We start from the raw sequence: 21,702 nt of genomic DNA on the forward strand, positions 1-21,702 counted from the left end.
TTAAACAACAAGCAAAAAGTCATGGAGCCCATCTAAGCGCACTTGGTGGCGCTGATGATAAACGTACAATCTAAACTCCGAAATGATCGAATTACAGGAATTTATCTGCTAAGCAACTCTGCCATAGGACAAAGACCAAAAACGCAAAACAAAATTGTGGCTCTTTTGGACATTCCTTGACAGAAAGTGGTAAACGTTTTTACCGCAAATCCGATGAGAGTTACTTGTCATAAATTGTATCCGGGTTTGTTCCTAAATGATTTTAATTTGACTGTGCTAACTGGTCCATAGCACGAGAGGATGAGGTTTAAATATTTCGTAACAATGAAATAGTTACTTTCAAATTCTCATATACCTCGTCCAATGCTGTGTCGGCGGCTTTAATGGGATTTGTTGTACTTACTTTTACTCATTTGACCATTATCCCCCTTTAAGCTCTACTTCCAAGCCGTCCATAAAATATCAACCAAATTTACGCTTATGAAATAAGTAACGTTTCAAAATTAGTTTAATAATGACGGGGTCAGTTAAATGTTGAAATTTTTGATAGTTCAAATTAAAATACTCTTCCAATCTATCTGCTGGATTTTCTAATTTCATAAATGGCGAATTACTCGACCTTCATAATTCGAGACTCTTATGTTAATATATTTTTACTTTAGGACTTCCTCTTAATGGCGTTAGCTGTTCAAACATTTTCGGCATCACGAGAATTGACGTTAGTGTCCGCGAGGCTTTCTCTCGATATATTATTATCTCTCGGTTCGAGAGTAGCTGTGTGCGGCGGAAAAAGAAAATTTTCGAATTGGTCTCCTTCGCCACACGCGAGTATTATCGTGATCAGTTGAAAGCTAAAAGTCGGAGACGGAGTAGTATCGATACCCAATTTCCCAAATAAACATCAGGCTAAGATGTGGCCGTGGGCTATCAACCCAAAATTGATACTCATTAAAGTGCACTTCTTCCTTTTCTTTGGCGGTAAGACCTTTCATCTTTAACTCTACGCTACTCTTAATTTAATTAATCCTATTTCACTCGTTATTTTACAAATTCCGTATACAACGTATATTCGACACTAAAATGTAACGAAATATTCACTACTGGTATCTGATATACCGATAATATCAAAGTGTTCTTTAGAGAACAGGTTTCATTTTCTTTTTAAAATGAGTTACTTAATACTTCCGTACCTTTAGTACTGAAAGTGGTATGGGAAATAATATTCTATACTTAGCATCAAACAGAATTGAGACTTCCCCGTGTAGTTTCTTGCCTTTGGTAAAGATGAAATTGGTGGTTATTCCGGGAATAATTTACATAAACTACTACTTATGCAATTTTTAATATCCACTATCGTCGCCCAAAATTACAAAATCCACTGACTATCTTTTTTTAAACACGCTATCGTTAATTAGGATGAGTTTACCCGCGCGCTCCTCAATATTATAATTTTGAAATATATATACCTTACATTATTTACGCTCACCCATTTCTTGACAATTTGACTCGATCTATACATTTTTCTTGACATATTCAGTTTGTTTCGAAAGTGAAGGTGCATATTTAATTTGACAATTTCGTCAAGTTTAAGAAATAAATTCTGCTACTGATACTAAAGTATCAACGCCTTGTTTGTAGAGCTTAGTTGTAAATCATGAAATTAAGCGTATTTGGGATAATGCTCTTTCGTTTCAAATTACCCATTAACACTTTATGATAAAAATGGCCTGATTTAGTAAATTGGGATACCCGATATATTGTTTTATCTATCAGAATCTGGTAGCTGTTGGGTTGCCTCGTTCTAATATCTCCGTTCTCTTAATATTTAATTTATTACCACGCATAAATTAAGAATCGCATAATATTCTCAAAGTGCTGCCTACAATCACATGCGTTTATTAAGGGGGAAGACTACTGTGGCCATTGTCTACTTTCGCGCTATCTCAAGCTGAACTCTTTTAATTTTGTGTTTTAAATTATAAAATTAATAGTTATGTGTAGAACAGCCTCTTGGTTAGTGATTAAAATAATTTTGACGATTTTAAATTTAAAACTAATTAAGTTATTACGTTTTAATTCGGGCTAAACAAGTTGGGCAAGGGTCCAAACTACCCTTTAGTTAGAACCTTATATCTCGTTAACTAAGGTTCAGTCTAATAATAAAAATATAATTCAATTATTTAATTGTTAAAATAGAAACGTTCAGCTTGAACGAAAAAGAGGTTTTTACTGTATTCTTCCCCCTTAACGGAAACCAGTTTTAGTCCTTTAATGGTTGAAATGGCGTTGCTCCGAGCTATTTTCCCATTCTAATCGCGAACCTTTTTTCGGCACTGATATTTTTCCTTGTCATCATTTTCCAGGACTGTCCTGTCTCGTTCCTTACATAACAGTCATTGCTCAAAGTTACGGGGTATCAGCCAGTCTAATCGGCGTCATCACGATATGTATCTGTATAGTTGGACTCGTCGCGAAGCCTTTGGTCGGGGCCATTGCCGACCATTTCCACAAGCACAAAGAGACGCTTATAGTGGTGGTCATCGCCACGAACATTCTGTACTTAGCCATTGATTTCCTGCCTCCTACCATACACCGCGGTATCGTTCGAATTTCCGCGGACATCAATACCACTCGAAAGTGGACAGCCAATCTAAACGCGACCAACATTTGTTTCGATACCTTAAATTTGAACGTTTCAACTCTCGGGTATTGCTCCGTTTACGGCTTTGACGAAGAGTTCAACGCGACATTTCTGTTCACTAATACGACGCCTAATAATAGTCCGATGGACGGAAGCCGAGATATAGAGATTTTGAATCGAACTTTTTTAGAAGCTCGCGACTCTTTAACTCATTACCGTTGTCATCTCGAAATCGAGAGTTCTCACCTTGAACTTTGCGGAAATGTCGAAGATATCGCGCCAATTTACCACAAGTACCAATTTTGGCTTTTTATCGTTTTGGTTCTGTTTTCTCGAGCCGGGACTGTGGCCATCGTCTCGCTGTCGGACACGGTCACTTTCGACCTCCTCGGGGGTACGACGGAGGGCTACGGCGTTCAAAGGCTCTGGGGCAGCGCTGGCTGGGGCTTATTTTGCCTCGCCGGTGGCTTAGTCATAAAATTAACGAGTCCCAACGACCAGGAGATTTATTACTCCGCCGGGTTTTATATGATGTTCGCGATCGGCGTTTTGGATGTCCTAGCTTTGTGGTTTATAAAATTGGAGAATCCGTCTAGCTCCGGGGATCTGTTTAAAGACGTGGGTCAACTTCTAAAGAATACCGAGATTTTGTCGTTCCTGCTGATTGTGTTCGGAGTGGGAACGTTAACCGGTTTGCATTGGAATTACTTTTACATGTACCTGAATAGTTTGGGAGCCAACAGCCTGCTGCTCGGAATAGCCCTGTTCTTGCAATGCTTTTTGGGAGAGGTTCCTTTCTTTTTCGTGTCGAGTTGGATCATCGACCGAGTCGGTAGCTTAAACGCTCTTACCTTTACTTTCATCTCATTCGGAATCCGTTTTTTCGTTTACTCGTTCATACACGATCCTTGGATGGTTCTACCCGTCGAACTCCTAGAAGGCGTTACCTTTTCGCTCTTCTATTCTGTCATTACAATTCACGCCAAATTAATCGCGCCTCCTGGAACTGAAGCTACCGTCCAAGGTCTCGTTGGAGGAACTTTCGACGGTCTAGGTTAGTACTTTCGGTATCGCGCTCCGTTTTTAGTGGGAGCAATTTACATTTTAAAAGTTTAATTGAATTCATTTTAGGCGTCGCTATTGGAGCTTTATTAGGTGGAATTGGCTTTGATGAATTGGGAGGCCGAATGACTTTCAGATACGCCGCACTCATCGCTTTGGCATTCAGCATCATTCACGTCGTTGCGAGAGTGGGTTCCAGGATAGCTGTTTCCAGAGCCAAGCCTGTGGTGCAAAAAGGTAAGAGTCCACGGATTTTTTTAAATTGCCTTTATTCGCTCAACTGCTTTAACGTTTCAGTCAAAATTGCCCAGAATAAAAAGAACGCTTTGCCATACAGATATTTTTATTTAAATTTAAAACCAACTTTATATTATATAGAGGATCTGAAAATGTCCGATTCACCGTCGAAAGAAGTGCGCTAATTGTGAAGTTCTTTTTGGTGGTCAACGATTCGGAACTTTTAATTACTCGCTTTCTTTAAATCTGTTTTTTTTTTCAAGTATAAATAATGAAACGCGACGTAAACTGTACAGCAGGCCACCGCGGCGAAGCCCGATGTTAAGAAACTGTTTCGCCCGCCATATCTGTCCATCGCGATTCCTCCAACCAACCCTGCCGTTGCTGCCCCTATATTTAAATAAAATTTAAAAACACAATTTGTAATTATTTTTAAAAGTTAAGTTTGAACAAAAGCCGTTTGTAAAATGGGTGAATACTGTGAAATTATCGAAAAATATATAGAGACGAAACCAGCGTCACCATGTTATACTATTTAAATGTGTCTTTTAATAGGAGTAAATGAACCGAAGTTATTGAAATTCCCCCTAAAACTTGGAGGAATTTTGTTTATGCGAAGTTAGTAATAAATATTTGAAACGCTTTCCTTTTCCGTGGAAAAATGTTTGGTATTTCCTGAGGTATATTTTCGAGGAATAACACGTTATTAGGTGGAAGTGCTAAAACTTTGACTTTTGTGGTCTCTTAGGGCCCGAAATTTGAAAACAGACAAAGTAGAAGTTGTCACAAGGATCTAAAATACAATGGTCTGATAATTTCCGTTCATTTACTGCCTTTTTTTTCGACAAATTATTTTTAGATTTCGGTAATTGCAGTGGTAGCAAATACCTTGACGCTCTTGGAAATTTAGACCCGTCTCTCTTGGTATATTTGACCATATGTAACATAATTACTCATAAGTGTACCAGAAAGAACTTTTTCTCAATGAGACCTTGTTGCAAGGATATGACGTAATTGACGTCACTTCCCAGTCGATGACGGTTTTATCGTCATCAAAGCTAGTTCTGGCGGGGAGGGAAGGAAGTTAAAACCAGTTTTACGCGACGTTAGTCCGTATTTTCTTTGGTGGCTGTGAAACAAGGTCTCATTTAAATTTTTAATACAGAGATGTTAAACAGAGGCACACTTATGAGTAATTATGTTACATATGATTTGACGAATAGTTATGGTAATAATAATCACCCAAATTTTCGAATGTGCCGGCCATAATTCCTTGAACACTCGCTTCGGATCCAGGTGGGGCCACCTTCTTCGCGTATGACGTCATCGTGGAGTAAAATAAACTGTAGGCCGGCCCGTGAAGAATTTCCGCCGGTAGAATAATCCACGGGTCAATAATGTAAGCGTAGATAACGTACCTAAGTCCGTAAGCTAAGAAGCACACCGAGACGGTCAAGAAGTGACCCATGAATTTGATGATCACGTCCGAGAAGAAAAAGAATGGCAACTCTCCGGCGAAACATTGTACCGCCATCACTAAACCCATGATGGTATGATTAGCACCTATGTCTTCGAAGTACCAAAAGGAAAATGACCACATTAGTCCCGTGAGAAATCCCATCGCGAGGACTTCTACAATGAACACCACTATGGGCGGCTTACGGACGAGGACGACAAAGGTTTGAGCGAGGTTTAACTTCGGCTCTTCGACTAGCTTGTCCGCGGTATTTACCGCATTCATGAAGTAGATGACCAAGAGGTCCACGCAGTACGTTACCGACATGAATATGAAACCTACCGTATAGTCTACTTCTTGATTAGCGTCTTTAGTCGTGTTAAACCAATATCCCATCAGGCTACCAAAACCACCCCAACCGATGGTTCCCCATAGTCTTTGTTTCCCGTAACTGGTTTCTTCTTGACCTTCTAACAGTTGGTAACAGAGAGAATCGGCTAGAGACATTACTGTCGAAGCGAATACCCACGAAGATACCATCAACAGCAAGAATACCCAAAATTGATAAGATTTGTATAGGTTTCTGTTTATTAAAACGTCGTCTAATTCCATACAGGGGTGGATGGTCGTGCAACTCATTTCGCATTCTACCAAAAGAACCTCGTCGCAAGTCAAATCGTACGTTGTTCCCGTCGGGTCTGTTATCCGATCTATTTGGATACGATTTATTACCGCGATCGTGAACTCTAAATTGGATAAATTGCAAGACAACGCCTTTGGCGAATTGTAATCCGGCCCTTCGCAAGTTAAGAAACTACACGAGCAAGTAGTGGTTTCGTTGGAAGCGCAAGTTTCGTTGGTTATTCGCGTGCCTTCGATGCCCAGTCGCGTCCCGTTCGGGGAACAAACCACTTGACCGCTTGCGGACGTGACCTCTTTCCTCAGCGGCTGAAGGAAGGCGATGCCGCTGTAGGAGATGCCTGTCATGAGCACGGCTATCATGAGCATTAACTTCACCGCGTTGTGTTTGTCCGCCAAGCTGCATAGAAAAGGCACCGTAAAGAAAGCCACGAATGGAAGAACGGAATAAGTCAGACCAAGCGCTGTGGCGCTTATGCCGAGTTGTTTGGCTATTATAGGAAGAAATGGCAAAATGGCGGATTGTCCTGCGAAATATTGAAAATGTTCGAGTTCATATAGTAAACATAATTAAATAATATTACAAACTAAAACTTAAGCGACTTAAATTTGGTATAATCGTACCTCCAAAAAAGAGAATATAGTGCAATTTTATGGGCAAAAGTCTCCGGTTTATCCACTGGAAAGCCATCTGTAGAAATCGGCGAATAACGGGATTATGTCATAAGTAAAATTGTGTGTACGAATTCAACTTTTATTAAAGTTATTATCTGAGCTGCCGATCCCACTCGAGCCTCCACGATACTATATATCTAATTGTTACCCCGGGCTACCGCCGAGTTTATTACTTGGCACAATAATTGCTTCGTTATTTTGATAAGATAATTGACTAGCTCGCGCCGAAGCTATTTTTCTCAAATATTCTGAACATTAACTCCTTCGTATGTAGATCCGTCTTTTGATTAATTATAATAACTATCACATTTTATCCAAAATTATACCTCGAAACTTTAATTATCGTACCTCCGTAAATAATTTATTAGTTTATTGTGAGGGGTTATCTTTCGACGTTCGAGAAGATAGCGGGTCAGATGATATACAGGCGAGTTTTTTTAATAGAAAATGTTCTTTCTTACTTGAGATTGTCTAGCAGAATTATCTTTGACGAGTTCTGAAAGAATTGTACTACCCATATACTGTCAATGCCATTTTTAAATCGTTATATAAACAACCTCCGGATAATCTCCTATAAAGCGCGATCTCCGGGTTGAGGCCGTTAGATGGGGGCCTACTCGAATTTCTCGATTTTCGCGGTTAAAGTTCCTCTTTTATCTATTAGTGAGGAAGTCTTGTTTTTTTCAAACTCATCCTCCCGACTAAAGGCGTACTTTGGAATATATAGACATTTCAATGTAAAATTTACAGGGAATGGATTCCGCGTAGAGTTAAACTTGAAGGAGACGAATAACGCGGCAGACTTCGTTGAAATATTGAGGGAATTAAACGTCTGCGCTGCGCGTGGAGCAAAACGGAAACTATATTAAAAGACTCGTATTATAACGTTGTATAGAATAGGATGGGGGACCAAGGGTTGTTGAATGTGCTTATACAAATGGAATGGGACGGGGATATCCTTATTAGACAGTTATTTTCAATACGGCTTTGCCCAGTATAACGGCTCATTGGCATTTTCATCCGTTAACACGCATTTTCATCGAAACCAATTTACTCAATTCTCGAATATACACAATTTAATTAAAAATATATTTGCCTTTGATATTTATAATTCCATTCACTAATATAATGCCGAGTTAGGAATCCGTGTCAAGTACGTAGGCGTCCCAGTTTCATCCACACTCATTAGCTGTCCGGTATAAACGCTTCGCCATTACCGTGGTAAATATGGACAGCCCCGGGGCACGAATGGTACTTATTAAATATTTTGGGGCCGGAATTTTTCTTCCAACCCGTGTCCAGTTGTCTGTTCCACGAACAATTAAGCACCCGGTATAACTCTGGGTGTTCCATGAGCGTTAAGGTGTAAAAGTCTTGGTGTCCCATGTATCCCCGGAATTCGTATTTTTCGCACAAGGAGCTTATGGATTTTTCCTTCAACAACTCGTTGTAGAGTTTTGAATCGCGCATGCGTTTTAGATCTAAGAGCACCACCCCCGTGTTGAAGCCTTGTCTACCGGGATGAGGCCCTCCTACGTCACTTTTTGGGTTTTTGGCGCGATACAACGCGAAGTCGTACCGGTATTGGGGTTGTTGGTCGTACGCCATGGCCATCACCTCCTTATCTTTGAAGCTGTCGAATTCGGACCACAGTTTGGTGATGTCCACTCTGAACTTAGTGTCCAAGTCTAACATGATTAGTTTGTCCAAGGGTTTAAACGGCCTAATCTTGTGGAAAATCTGCGATATAAAGAATATATCGTCGTTGTATCTGCCCACGTCCTTAGTAAAGAAGTAGTGACGAAAGAGTTTGATAACATCTTGGAATTGCATGAAGATTGGCTCCAGATAGTGATACGATACCTAAAAAGACTTGAAATTAATATGTTATGCTTTTAACAAACCGTTAAATGTTTTCACGCTTGAGGAAATAACTTCTTGGGATATCTTGCTTAAAATGGAGGTAGTTAAGTTTTCTTGGGGCGCACTCGAAAACCTTTCAAATGCATTTTGGTTGTCAACCCCACATCTGACGAACTACCTAACCGATTTGCGAGATATTTTGTAACCCGGTTCCATATAATATTATGAAGCCCAATTTTTAAAAATTGACTTTTATCCGACGTATTTTAGTTTTAACATCGCTGCAAACAAAGCCTTTAAGATAATTAATAGCAGAGTATAAAAAGCCTCACCTTTAAAATATCTCATTATCATTTATTGTGTTTTACCCTGAGACGGAAATATTTAAAGCGTTTCAAATTAATATTGTATATTAATATCATTTTATATAATATATAATATTATATAATAAAATAATTTAGTATTTGGACATAAAATATTTGAGGTCACAAGCATTTCAATTTTCTATCTATGAAAAAATAGTAACCGATTGAAATGAAACATTATATATTGATAGAACTAAGTGCTAAATTGATGAAACATTATATATTGATGGAACTAAGTGCTAAATTGATACACACCCAGATTTTAAATATTGACCTGTGGCGTAAGATAAATCAGGTGAAAGGTCACTCAATATTTTACGAAATTGTAGAGAAATAAAGAACTTTTTGTTTGATAATTTCGACATTCTGATTTCTGTTGCTGTAGGAATCAGGGCTTCGACATAATACTCGAATAATGGTTTTACCTTGAACTTTCGTTTGTCCGCCATGAGTTTGGTCAAGGTTCTAGTAATCCGCATTTTACTGGGAGAGTCCAGTAAAACGTGAAAGTGAAGGTCAGCTTTGCTGTGATCCAAGATACTTCCCAGGCATCTGACAATGTTCCTTAAGACTTTCATTCTTTTGTAAGCGTACTTGGCGAAGAAGGTGACCGATATCGCGGGTTTTTCCGTGCCCGTCACTTTAATCTCCTTGAACTTGCTCTTGACCTCTCGCAGCTCTTTGGCGTGAGCCGAGTTTATCCATCGTAGACGGACTACTTCTTTGGCGAGCCTCGCGTTCAAGGGCACCTCGTCCAGCTGGATCTTTGATACCAGGAAACGTTGCATGTACGCTACATTTAACAACAAAATGGACACAGGTATCCCGATTAAGAGCACCGTAAGGCATCGTAGATGCTGTTGGGAATATCTATCCATTTTTTTTCAGTAAGGCATTTTAACTTTTTGAAAGTGATACAGCAACAAAATTAAGCCTAACGCGGCCTTCTTTTCATAACGTATTTACGCCCTAGACAGCGCGGCGGTTCCGTCATCGCGGATTTATCCGTGGCTCACTTCTATCTGGCTCTAAGGAGGTCACCTACAACCGTGAAGCGTTTTTTATTTCGCTATAACCAGTTTGTTGGGCTCCTCCTAATGTTTTCCCCTCTCATCTGAGTCTACTTATTACAATATGTGGTTTGACTGCTTTTTGAGGAAATGCGAGCATGACACCGTAGGCAACGTTTCTGCGATTCAACTCAACCCCTGTTTTTTGGTGAATTTTATAAGTCAATTCGTGCGTGAGTGCGTGCGTGATTCGAGGAAGTCTCGGAAATCGGTCGACCTTGATCTACTGCAGAAAAGCGTATTTTTCATGACTATTGACCAAGTTAATTGTTTTCTTATCAGTAGCGTTACCAGGATTTTTCTTAAACGCAGACTAGTACATTTTAATTACCCATATTCGGTGTGCCGGTTGCCCATGAATTGGAAATATTTGACCGGAACACGGTTTAAACATAACGTAAATAAGTTCTGTTTGCAATACGATTCAATCAGATGCAAATTCTTTAATATTTTCAATACTAAATGTTACACACATAGATGTGAACTAGTGCCCCACCTTATCAAGCTATTCAGGTTGTAATTCTCGGATATGTGAAATAATCGGTTGCCAGAGCAGGTTAATATTTTATATTCACCTCACCAAGCAATGCGATGTCCAATTGTATGGGATTCATTATACAAAGCAACCGATATGAACTAATTTTCTATAACTATTCTGATTAGATGAGTTATATATATATATTCAAAATTGTTTCAACGACGCACAGTGGGGAAAACTGAGCCCAAACCTGGCCAAAAGTCAAAAAAATAAATCGCGCGTATGAATTTCATTTTAATTTATAATATTTGTTTATAAACCACCGCACAATTTACCGGTGTTTGATTTTTGACTGCAAAATTTTATTCTCCACCAGGCTCTTTAGAAGTAGTAGATTTTTGTAGAAATTTTAAGTAGGAGTTTTTGCATAGTTTTTGGTATACTTTCAGGCTTGATTTAAAAGGTAAAGATATTTTTTTTGCAGTCTTTGGTTTTGGAAATATCAATACCAAGTAGATATCGATATTTTAGAGTTTTGAGAGGTCTTTAACTAATATATTCCTTTTAGAATTAATGTGACTTTTAGTTCTGAATTTAGGTAGAATAAGTTACAATTTTTGATTTAAGTTCATGAATGTTCATTATTTATCACAATATCGATTAAAATTTTGCCAATTTTTGCCTATTTTCTATTTTTTGTACAGATTTCCAATAGATATATGAAATTAAAAAGGGTGTCCAATTTAAAAACGATCCATGGCGATAACATCAAAACCGTTTCCTGTACTAATTTCAAATTTTTGTGGCACTTAACACGTGTTGGGGAACAATTAAAAATGATAACATTCATGACCTTGAACTGTTTCTTTAAGATCATTGAAAAATTAACTCGAGAACCGTTAGATTTAGAAAGGTGTTCCTCATCATATTTAATGTCTGAATAACTTTAGCCCTAATTCATTTGATCAATTGAAAAAAAAATTGAAATTAGTACAGGAAACGGTTTTTGAGATATTAATTTTGACCAGGTTTGGACACATTGTGCGACGTTGCAAAACCCTTAAATTTAAATCAATTTAAAAAGCGGACTTTGTAGTGAGTATAACAACCTGTGTACCAACTTGCTGGTTTATTTGTAACCGTTTTGATGCACAATATATATATATATATATATATATATATATATATATATATATATATATATATATATATATATATATATATACATATATATACATATATAATAATCTTGTGGGAAGCATGTCAAAATAAAAAATATTCAAAAGTAGAAAGTCGGGAGGTATGCAAATTCGAGAACTCTGAAATTGCTCATCTACCGTTTGTCGGCTTATAACGAATTAAGATTGGTTTCGGATTAATTTATCTTTTAACCCGTATCAAGGGATATAGAAAATCTTATCTGCCTAGGTCAACTGTTATTTGAGAATCAGTTGGATGCTCTAGTGTGAACGCAGCTCTTCTGGCGTTAAAGGCCGACTACATAAATCTTCGGTTTACTCTGTCTTTCACTGGAAGTAGGCTGACTGCATGGCACACGTGTATTGCAGTAAGCTACTTCCAGTGAAAGACAGAGTAAACCGAAGATTTATGTAGTCGGCCTTTAAAGACTAGTACGTTCACATGGAAATAAATTGGCTAGGCTGCTAAACATAAGTGAAAACTCAACGTAAGAATTGGAACTTCGAAATCCAAAACGAAATTGTAAAAATGAAAACGAACGATAACTTTTTCACGTGCTAATTTTCGAACTTAAAGGGCAACGTAAGCTCTGTGGCAAAAAAAAAGAAAAAGCACCGTGCTTTTTAACCCCCTACACCCCCACTCGGTACTAGCGAGACCACGCAGTGTTTACCGTAAATTTCGCACTTTGCATACATAGTCACACAAATGCCAGCTCACTTGCGTTGCTCTTTAATTACATTTCTGTCTCACTCTAGCGAAATCTGTTGTACATTTTAATTACGCGGTTTTCAAATAATTAAGTCAAATTAATAAATATCGTATCGACATGACCTATTTATTAAAGATTTTTAACCTTTATTTTTGAAAAAAGAATCTTAAACATAGAAAGCCATTTAACGGCGTCAAGAAATAGTAGCTCAAGAAAAATATAAATGACATTTTCCAGTTGGTACATTCGAATGGAAAAATCGAGTAAAGCGCGCTGAAAGAGAACGGAATTTAAACGGCTGTATTTGGGATGACAAAATCGATGGAGTCCGGTGGACCAGTCCGAGCAAAGGCTTAAATAATTCCCCTGGAAAGGGGCGAAACTATTATACGTGACCAAGTATAGTTCCCTTTTCCCTTCTTTTTTTATTTCCTTTTCCCAATTACGCCTTTTGGACGTACTCTACTGAAAGGCTGAAGCACGCTCTCGGAGAATCCCGAATCCTTTCCTTAGCCTATACGCTGTTCCGATTTCAGAACTGGAGACAAAATTCAATTACCAACTTATCGTGACGATTCTCCCCTTTCGCGGCATTGACGCCAACCGCTTCGCAGCAGGCGAAACGTTACGTCCACCATAAATCTCTTTTTTCTATACTCTTAAGTTAAAAGCTGCGAAGGCGCTCTTCAGTCGTATTAGCGTCTAACGCGAGCCGAGTTAACGGACTATCTCTTATATAGCCTTTCATATACGGAGTTGGAAGCCTTTCGTAGAAGGGTTAAAATGTCGACGAATTTGATTATCTGACCGTAGACATCTTTGACCTTTCTATAGTTGCCTTTATCGGGCTTTAGAGTCACTCTAGGCCAGGATTTATAACATCAGCTAGGTTCCTTCTTGAGTTACGAGGGTCTATATATTAAACCGAAGAAAAATTGGTTCTTATTTAGTGGTGCTCGCTCCTGAGCTCCTCGCAAGTTCGCAACATTCACTTAAAAATTTATCAGGCTGCGAAACGTTTAATGTTAGGCTTGAAAAGACCAAAAAAAAAAAGATTTTGCCGATGTTATATCTATCATTGGTTTTCTAAATGCTTTGTTTTACAATACAATTAAATAATGGCACAGGTTTAACGACCGAAATATATTTATTGTTTTTTGTAGACTGTATAGATGATAAAACATTTAAATATTTTTGTTATAAGGATACTGGATTAAAATGGGGGAAAACTTGCAAAAATAGCTTTCACTGGGTATGAAACACATTTTGTTTTTTGTTTTTATCTCAAAGCGCACTCTTGCTGTGGAAATATGCAGGTACAATTATAAATTAATATATATATATATATATATGTTCTGAAATATATTTATATTCAACAACCATATCTTCAACTTTTTTGTAAAATTTTAAAGAACGTTCTTGGAAGAACTAACAGGAATGTTATTATAATACAAAAAGAAAACATGTTTGAGACGCGACAATGGCACATTCGTGAACAACACTAGAAACCCCATGATTCAAATACCTTCATGGCAATACCCTAAACCACCGCGTCAAGTACATTCGATTTCATCTTGGATACCTATGTCATAATGGCTCTTGTAAGTATGAAACGGTAGGGATATTTTGTCCAGGCAAACGCCATTTGACATCTCGATCGAATACTAGAGGGAACACCTCTAGTGACAATGGAACAAACCAATATCGTGGTGCATCTTGGATAGACGAGGAACAGTATAAGGCGATGACGGCGGTAGAGCTCCGTTATTAATAATAAGATTAACTGCCGTTTGAAACTTACGTGGGACACTGATAGAGTTATGGTAATATCCAAGATGACGTTTCTAAATTACATTTAGGAATACACTGGGAATTGTTGTTGCTAGACACATGGTTTCACGATATTTATGAATAACGTTTTAATGACGGTCATATGACCGCGTTTAAACCGTATCAAACATATCTCTGTGTGAAACATTTCCTAGTGTATTAACCCATTACGTAATTTCCATTATTTATTTTTTTATTATTCCTTACCTTTATTCTACCAAAATTTTCGAATATCTTAATTCGTTCATGAAATGTACTCATGAATATTATGCAAACGATACTGAAATAATTAGAGTTACAATTGGTCTCCAAGGATAAAGAGCCGACGAAATACGTGCTCTGTAAATGATATTAAGATATTCGGTGGGGTGAGGGGAGACACGAGAAAGAGTGACTTGATAATTTGGTCCAAGAATAACGTAACTTCGGAATGTAGAAAGAAGTATGGCCATTGAGGTACGTGACGCAAAAGTTTCCGTATTTGAGAGTTTTTTCGTAAAATACTGACAACGACAGAATCATTTGTGATTTGAAGCCTAAGCCATTGCGGTCTCAGGTGACGGCGTCCGCGGCTTGATATTTGACGCCGTTCAGAGCGGGGGACGCGCCAGCAGCGATGACTTTGAAGCGAGAGTTGGATTCCTTGCCATCCGGCGTCTTGGGCCTTTTCTCCAACTGGCTCAGACCGTCTTCCAGTTTCCTTTCGACATTTGGCGTCGTTTTCCTATCTACAAGACGGAAAGCTTCCAAGAACTCGTTGAAATCGATGAAACCATCCTTATTGAAGTCCATGCTTCTAGCCAAGTCCCTAATTTGTTCCGGAGACAATGAGTTGCCGATATGCTGGCCCAAGAGATCGCAACCATCTGTAAACTCTTGCATCGAGATACGGCCTAACGAAAATGGCGGAAATGACAATTCGTTCGACGTTGGCTTGTTTCGAAAACGTACCTGAACCATCTTTGTCCATGATTCTGAAAATGGTTTCCAGATTTTCTTTATTTCTGTACAGTAGTTCCAGAAGCGAAGGGCCCTCCTCCACCAAGCTATTGTTGGTCAGCGCGTATTCCTCGAATGAGGATTTGTACTCTACCATTCCGTCGCTCGGGTTATAACGAGCCATTTTAGGGCAGAGTAGCCTCCAGGGAAGTTTCACTCCTATCACCAATTCAATCGTGTTGCCCCAATCTGTGATTCCGATTTTGCCTACAATTGTTAAGTAAAGCGTCGATTTAGAACAGCTGCCGAAAATAAACTCGCCCGAAGTATTTACTAAGTACCTGTCTTCTCCACGTCAATGACTTCGAATTTTTCTAATAGTATACTTTGGCTAGCGTAGATATGTTTTCTTAGTTCCCTTAACGCCGAATCTTCGATATAACCATGCCTAGAAAGAATTTTCAAATAAACGCGTTTGTTTTGTTATAAGTGTGGATTATATTGTACCTTTGCTTAACAGTGGCACTCCTGTGGTACTGGCTACTGACGTACAAAACTGGAACCGCATCGAGCTGAGGTCCAATTAATCGGACATAGGCTCCTCGATTACTGCCCAAATCGTAGTAATTCGACGCCGAAAATATGGTCATCACCTACAAGAGCATTATTTATCATTAAGAATTAGCGGATGCGAATTGAATAGCCCTTTTAATTCTACAATATGTGTATACTTTTCATCCACCCTTTAGAAGACGGTTTACAGCCAATTGAGTGATTTCAAAAATTATTTTGAGTGTTAAAATTCTAAACACGGTAGGGTTTAAAAAGCGGGTCACAAATAAGATTATACATGTAAGGCAGTGTAGTTGCAAATACCTAATTTTGTTATCGGTTAATTTATAGTTTCACCATTTTTTTTTAACTTTATAGAAGATTGAATTGCACCCGAATTGACAAAGTCTTACTTTTCCTTGATGCGTATATTCGTAGCCGTCAATTTTGCACTCGTGTGACCGGATGATCCTTTGTAATCCGTGTTTTGCCAAGAATGCCTGCGTAATGTCCGGTCCGAAAAAGCTGCCGCCTCCTCGTAGGCCATTCGGCGAGCACCCTCGCACAGGACGGGGATCGCTCCACAATAAATCGACCAACTACAAATTGGGACAAAGTCTCGGTTAGTCCTAATTTAGCGGTACGAGATCTAGAGAACAATTGAAAGTGACATTACCTGCTTCCACTCGTTAGGATTGTAACTCAGCTGCCCTTGCACCATAGGAGGCCGCAGTACCGTCAAGAACTGCGAAGTAGATATAGTTTGTTTATCTACGCGAACAACGAGATAGGGGTTATATCTCTTACCTGATGCCTATCCAATGCGTTTATTTTACGAAGGTCCGTATCGTCCGCGATTCCACCGTGGACTACGAAGATCTTGTTATCTATTATGCTCGCTAATGGAAGCCAACTGTAAACGTCCTCGATAACTTGAATTATCTTTGTGGCTTCACGCTAATGACCAAAATATATATATTAGTTACATTACCGAATAACTTGGAAATTCGATATTGTTGAGCAGTTACCGTATATTTGAACATAATTTCTTTTATGAATCCGTATCTGAGGAAAGTTCAATAACATTCGTTAGCGGTTGCGCAAACGTTTCCAGAGGAAAAATATACGACTAACCTAATGTTAACGCTGAAATCTTCGTGATTTCCCCTGTTGAGAAAAACAGAGTCTGGCCAGAGTAAAATACTGACCAGTAGGAGTATAAAGACTTCGATGGACTGGAAACCTCTGTCCACGAAGTCGCCGTTAAAGACGTACGGATTTTGCCTAGAAGGCAGACCGTTCTAAAAAAGCAATCTCTCGTTAATTCGATCATTTCTCAAATTGTGAACTACCTATATACTTGCTTTGATAAAAATGGTGACTAGATCTTCGAGCTTCCCGTGTAAATCCCCGCATACGGTCACTTGGTTCGACAGCGCGCTGGAAACGACGTTGATATTAGGTTTGCAGCGCAAGACTTTCCTGGCCTCGTGCAAGATCATCAGAACATATCGGGCGTGAAGTAGCTGCGGGAGATTATTAGACTGTCAAGACACGCTCGGGATTATTCGGAATCTCTATGGGGACGCGCTCCTTACCCTCTTCGCCTTGAAATGCTCAATTAATTTGTTGATGTCGTCAGCCTTTAACGGTAGCGTCAAACGGGGCCCCGTGTAAGAATCCTCCACCGAAATGCTTTCCGGGTTTGTGTTCTTGATAAGCTCGCCGTCTTCGTGTTCCGAATAGTCCAACTGCTTCGGTCGTCCTGGTAATAATATACAGTTATTGGGAAATATCGCTGCTCAATCAACAGAAGTTTATCCGCTAATACGCCTTTGGAAGGTTTTTACCATCCACATAGTTTCGAGACGCTCTAAGTACGAGTACGCACGTTAAGGCGTTTCGCTATTATAGTTAAATCTGACGTAGTTATGCTAACGAGGTTTGCATAACTACGTCAGACTTAACTATAATAGCGACAAATTACTGCCTTAATTGGCCCTTGTGGTGCATTTACCCCAAAACATTTTTTTTGGGGGTGGCGCAAAGGTGATGATACCTCTTCAGGATTTAAAACGTTGCGTGTCAAATTTGGTGTTTAATAAATGAAGTCACGGTCAAAATCAGTATAGGTGGCCTAGCACCATTATTTGTCGGACGATCAGTGTTGTAAAATTGCAATCTGTCCCACTTCATTTCTTTATTTAAATCAATACGTTTCGCCGAGTAGTGTTTCGTACAATATATAAATATAAATGCAGTTATATATTTCCGAGGGTCGGTGTTGACAGGCGAGTCTTGACCTCCGGAGATATCCCCGCACGCGCGTGGGGGCTTATATAATCCGAGCTGAACTTTCGCGTTATTACCGAAAGGAAATTAGAAAAGGCGTAGAAACCCCGTATTCCATTTCCTCCGCTGTACCATTGTATTTCGAGAAAATGGGAAAGATGGCGAAAAAAAATGAAATCGTACCAAAATTGTACATCGAGGGGGAATATATTCAACAGTACGTGATGCGAGAAACAAGAGGCTTAAGCCAGACGTTTTGCGCAAACTCGATCCCTTATTCCTCGATGGTTTTCTCGTGTCGGTTTAGCGACGTTAGGGATTTTGGCGAGCGGATTTATTCCGTGAAAGTTTGTCTCGCGAATAAAGAAAGGCACGCGGGGATATTTCGTCCGCGGTGCTTTACGTTTATACATAAATATCAATTTCGCAAAAGCCGAGCTTTCTCGGTTTCCCTTCGAATTTCAATTTATCACGAAAGACTTTGTATTCCTCCTGGCGTCCTTGGCGAACGCGAGTAGTTCGTTTTCAAAAGCGCGGAACACGTTTCTATATTGAAATTAAACGAAACCCAACGGAATAAAAATTACCTTATGGACTGTTTCCGCGGGACTTTATTCAAAATATATTTTATAAAATACGTTGGAGGGTCTTTTACGAGAGCATTTCTGATTTTCGCTTACTTTTAACTATTTTACAAATTAAATTTAGTGAGACTACAAGTTCACGCTGTGACGTAAACTGGGGCAAACCCGAACGGTTACCTTTGCCATATTTTCTTGGAATGAAATATACAAACGAAACTAAGTTTTAATTATCCTCGTGAAAAGTGAAAAACGAATTTCTTCATGTTTTAAAGTGGAAACGTTTTTGTGACAGTTAAATATTCCTTTTCGTGTCAAAATAAGATGTGACCCATTTCGTTGAACATTTTCCTCTTTGCTACTCGTAATTATGAGGATACGAAATTTACGAATCCCGAGAATTCGAGTCCAAAACGTATCTATCGTGGTCATAATAGAAAGGTTTAGACAGATAACTACCAAGAACGTATTTATTTATATTTAAGGACGATCAGCGGACATAACTTAGGGAGAAGGACGAGATGGGGAGGGAGAAGGACGAGATGGGGAGGGAGAAGGAAGAGATGGGGAGGGGGAAGGAAGAAATGGGGAGGGGGAAGGAAGAAATGGGGAGGGGGAAGGAAGAAATGGGGAGGGGGAAGGAAGAAATGGGGAGGGGGAAGGAAGAAATGGGGAGGGGGAAGGAAGAGATGGGGAGGGGGAAGGAAGAGATGGGGAGGGGGAAGGAAGAGATGGGGAGGGGGAAGGAAGAGATGGGGAGGGGGAAGGAAGAGATGGGGAGGGGGAAGGAAGAGATGGTGAGGGGGGAAGGAAGAGATGGGGAGGGAGAAGGAAGAGATGGGGAGGGAGAAGGATAGAAAGAGAGGAGCGCTTATTTTACTACTCAAAAAAGAGCGGAAAGAGAGTAGCGCTTATTTTACCGCTCAAAAAAGAAGCGGAAAGAGAGGAGCGCTTATTTTACCGCTCAAAAATGCGTGAGCGTGAGTGGATATTATGCTAGCGTGTGCGAGCGGTGAGTGAGCTGAGCGGCTCTTTGACCGCGTGTGGTTCTATAACGTCGGAAGAAGCGTAAGTTTTAGGGAACCAATTTTATTTTATTTTTGGGGGAGATGCATACTCAATCTCCCTAACAATTGTAAGTTTAAATAAAAAGATTATTGCCGATTCATTTCCTTTGAAAAGCGCTATATTCACTGTATTTGGCGTTCTTAACCTCACTATTATTTAAACTTTGAAGTTATAAATACTGTGTTCTAAAATAACCACTTTTATCGAATATTGCGCATACCACTGATAAATATTGGGAAATATAGTTAAATAGTGGTAAATATGGTAAATAGTGGTAAATGTGGAAAATATAATAATATGTGTAATCAAGAAGATAATTCAAAAAAGAATATATCAACTTTAGAAGATCTTAAACGTTATTTTCATTACTCTACAAGTCTGTTACAAATCTTAAAGTTTTTATCTCCATTAATGTAAGTTTAAGTTTTAAATACTGTAAATAATTCATGGAAATATATTATTTAATATATTATCTATAATTAATTACCACTTTTCCCATTTTATGCGATAACGTTATTATTATTTAAATTTTATTGTTTAAAATAAAAGGGCAACGAAGACCGTAACTATCACCATCGCGAGCAGCTCCGCGGTGGCATCGACAAGGACAATTCAAAAAAATATTAATAAGATTTTTTTCCAAGTATTATCTTCCGAGGAAGAACTGCGAAATGAAATATTTAGGCTGACACCCGAAAAGAAGCGTATTTCTCCGAGATAATAGAACGTGTCATTCTTTTCGCTGGAAAGGCGAAATAAAATAATCCCCTATTGTCCTATTGTTTCTCAAATTTTCCTCGGCTACCGTTCGGAATATAAGACTGCTTTTCGATTAGGACGGGGAACCCGAAATCTCCCCTGGGCCGCTGGGCTGCCCAAATCGACCGTAAAACTTTCCATTTCCTTCGCTGGCGGGCCGGTCCCGGGCCAGTTTCGTACAAGATTTCAAAAAGGAGTCCTCGCCTAGTCATTATAGGCCGGGTAAGATACGCTTCATCCAGTTCCCGGCGCTATGCAAATAAAAATTTCATTCGCGCAGTCCGTCCCGCTTCGCCAGAGGATATTTTATGAAATTGGATTTATGAGATTTCGTCGAGGAACGAGATTTTTTCTCCGGACGAAAATATCCAATTGGAGAGACCAACCTATTTTTTTTATAGCGCCGTAAAAAAATTACGACCGTTGTCGAGTGCGTGTTGACCTCGGGGATCAGATTGAGAAAGTGTGCCCGTTAACGGAAATCTACGGAGCTCGTGTCGACCCGGCCAAATATTTTGATATGTATATAAGCTCGATGCAATGGTTGGGTTATTAGGGCTTCGCGGTAATTGAAAATGTACAATGTATATAATAATAATACGAACCTTTGACTGATTGGTGCGGGGAGGCAATTATGGCTGCCGCGAAAGTTGGTTTGGCCGCTGAAAGATGAGTGAGTAAATCCAAGAAGAAATTGTACAACTGAAATGGCAAGAATATCGCGTTACTTATCGGAGCGGATCGTTCTCTATTTTGTATATATAGATTACATTCTTTTCGACTATTATCTGGCTTTATTTGCTTTGGTCATACCTACTTTGATCTGGTCTTGTTCCCCGGCGTACTCCAACGACTGAAAGATGGTCCAAGAGCACCTTCGTTTAATTTCCTGACGTGCCAAATATCTTCGGTACCATTTTTGGATCAACAGAGCCGCTTTGAACGCTGCGAAAGAAATTTTAATTCAGAAAATTACCAAATAACACGCGAATCATATAAACAATACGAATCATCGGAGTTGCTAGGGGGGGGGGGGGTATCCCGAAATCTATGGTTATATTAACTATTTTTCATTAAATGTTTAAGTCTACCTTTAATTAAAAGCCTGGCTACGCCACTGATAGAATTTCAAAATACGATCTGGTTGACATCTACGAAGACAAGAACGTCGAACGACCTTTGTAGTTTTAAAATATACTAGCTGAACCCGGCAGACGTTGTCCTGCCAGTGTATATTTGTTTGTTAATGTGTAAAAATGAAAGATAACTCCTACTGATAAGGT

The 21,702-nt window shown here is 39.2% G+C and overlaps 4 protein-coding genes across 4 annotated transcripts in view; 1 reads left to right on the plus strand and 3 right to left on the minus strand.

Annotated features, from left to right (window-relative positions):
* Positions 1 to 911: 911 nt before the first annotated feature.
* On the plus strand, positions 912 to 4,359 carry LOC149947596 (major facilitator superfamily domain-containing protein 6-like). The gene is made up of 4 exons (XM_090170914.1): positions 912 to 978; positions 2,364 to 3,695; positions 3,773 to 3,940; positions 4,082 to 4,359. Exons 1-4 carry the CDS (start codon positions 912 to 914, stop codon positions 4,123 to 4,125), a joined length of 1,611 nt encoding a protein of 536 aa, XP_090027040.1. The 3' UTR covers positions 4,126 to 4,359.
* LOC149947597 (major facilitator superfamily domain-containing protein 6-like) lies at positions 4,006 to 7,228 on the minus strand. Its single transcript, XM_090170915.1, has 4 exons — positions 7,172 to 7,228; positions 6,660 to 6,726; positions 5,183 to 6,562; positions 4,006 to 4,330 (listed from the first exon to the last, which is right to left on the minus strand). The coding sequence occupies exons 1-4, from the start codon at positions 7,226 to 7,228 to the stop codon at positions 4,164 to 4,166; spliced, it is 1,671 nt and encodes a 556-aa protein (XP_090027041.1). The 3' UTR covers positions 4,006 to 4,163.
* A 593-nt stretch (positions 7,229 to 7,821) lies between these two features.
* LOC149947598 (xyloside xylosyltransferase 1-like) lies at positions 7,822 to 9,816 on the minus strand. Its single transcript, XM_090170916.1, has 2 exons — positions 9,364 to 9,816; positions 7,822 to 8,573 (listed from the first exon to the last, which is right to left on the minus strand). Exons 1-2 carry the CDS (start codon positions 9,814 to 9,816, stop codon positions 7,896 to 7,898), a joined length of 1,131 nt encoding a protein of 376 aa, XP_090027042.1. The 3' UTR covers positions 7,822 to 7,895.
* Positions 9,817 to 13,547: 3,731 nt separating this feature from the next.
* rdgC (retinal degeneration C) overlaps positions 13,548 to 21,702 on the minus strand; it is a 47,193-nt gene continuing 39,038 nt past the window's right edge. The window contains exons 2-14 of the mRNA XM_090171913.1: positions 21,237 to 21,364; positions 21,025 to 21,121; positions 17,318 to 17,484; positions 17,084 to 17,245; positions 16,854 to 17,020; positions 16,748 to 16,784; positions 16,527 to 16,676; positions 16,396 to 16,464; positions 16,133 to 16,318; positions 15,675 to 15,820; positions 15,509 to 15,615; positions 15,180 to 15,434; positions 13,548 to 15,121 (exon numbers count right to left, since the gene is read on the minus strand). Of these exons, the coding sequence (XP_090028039.1) occupies positions 14,781 to 15,121; positions 15,180 to 15,434; positions 15,509 to 15,615; positions 15,675 to 15,820; positions 16,133 to 16,318; positions 16,396 to 16,464; positions 16,527 to 16,676; positions 16,748 to 16,784; positions 16,854 to 17,020; positions 17,084 to 17,245; positions 17,318 to 17,484; positions 21,025 to 21,121; positions 21,237 to 21,364 (2,012 nt within the window). The 3' untranslated portion in view covers positions 13,548 to 14,780. The remainder of the gene's footprint in view (positions 15,122 to 15,179; positions 15,435 to 15,508; positions 15,616 to 15,674; positions 15,821 to 16,132; positions 16,319 to 16,395; positions 16,465 to 16,526; positions 16,677 to 16,747; positions 16,785 to 16,853; positions 17,021 to 17,083; positions 17,246 to 17,317; positions 17,485 to 21,024; positions 21,122 to 21,236; positions 21,365 to 21,702) is intronic.

Source organism: Leiobunum rupestre, chromosome 4, assembly GCF_980474605.1.
Source record: "Leiobunum rupestre chromosome 4, qqLeiRupe1.1.hap1, whole genome shotgun sequence".
Lineage (NCBI taxonomy): Eukaryota > Metazoa > Arthropoda > Arachnida > Opiliones > Sclerosomatidae > Leiobunum > Leiobunum rupestre.

What these genes read in the sequence shown, in the direction of transcription:
- LOC149947596 (XM_090170914.1), top strand. Translation starts at nt 912, where the DNA reads ATGTGGCCGTGGGCTATCAACCCAAAATTGATACTCATTAAAGTGCAC. An exon ending in CTTCTTCCTTTTCTTTGGCG is followed by an intron (nt 979 to 2,363) that starts GTAAGACCTTTC and finishes ATCATTTTCCAG; the next exon opens with GACTGTCCTGTCTCGTTCCT. An exon ending in AGGAACTTTCGACGGTCTAG is followed by an intron (nt 3,696 to 3,772) that starts GTTAGTACTTTC and finishes AATTCATTTTAG; the next exon opens with GCGTCGCTATTGGAGCTTTA.
- LOC149947598 (XM_090170916.1), bottom strand. Translation starts at nt 9,816, where the DNA reads ATGGATAGATATTCCCAACAGCATCTACGATGCCTTACGGTGCTCTTA. An exon ending in CGGACAAACGAAAGTTCAAG is followed by an intron (nt 8,574 to 9,363) that starts GTAAAACCATTA and finishes AAGTCTTTTTAG; the next exon opens with GTATCGTATCACTATCTGGA.
- LOC149947597 (XM_090170915.1), bottom strand. Translation starts at nt 7,228, where the DNA reads ATGGGTAGTACAATTCTTTCAGAACTCGTCAAAGATAATTCTGCTAGA. An exon ending in ATTCTGCTAGACAATCTCAA is followed by an intron (nt 6,727 to 7,171) that starts GTAAGAAAGAAC and finishes CGATTTCTACAG; the next exon opens with ATGGCTTTCCAGTGGATAAA. An exon ending in CGGCACATTCGAAAATTTGG is followed by an intron (nt 4,331 to 5,182) that starts GTGATTATTATT and finishes ATTTAAATATAG; the next exon opens with GGGCAGCAACGGCAGGGTTG.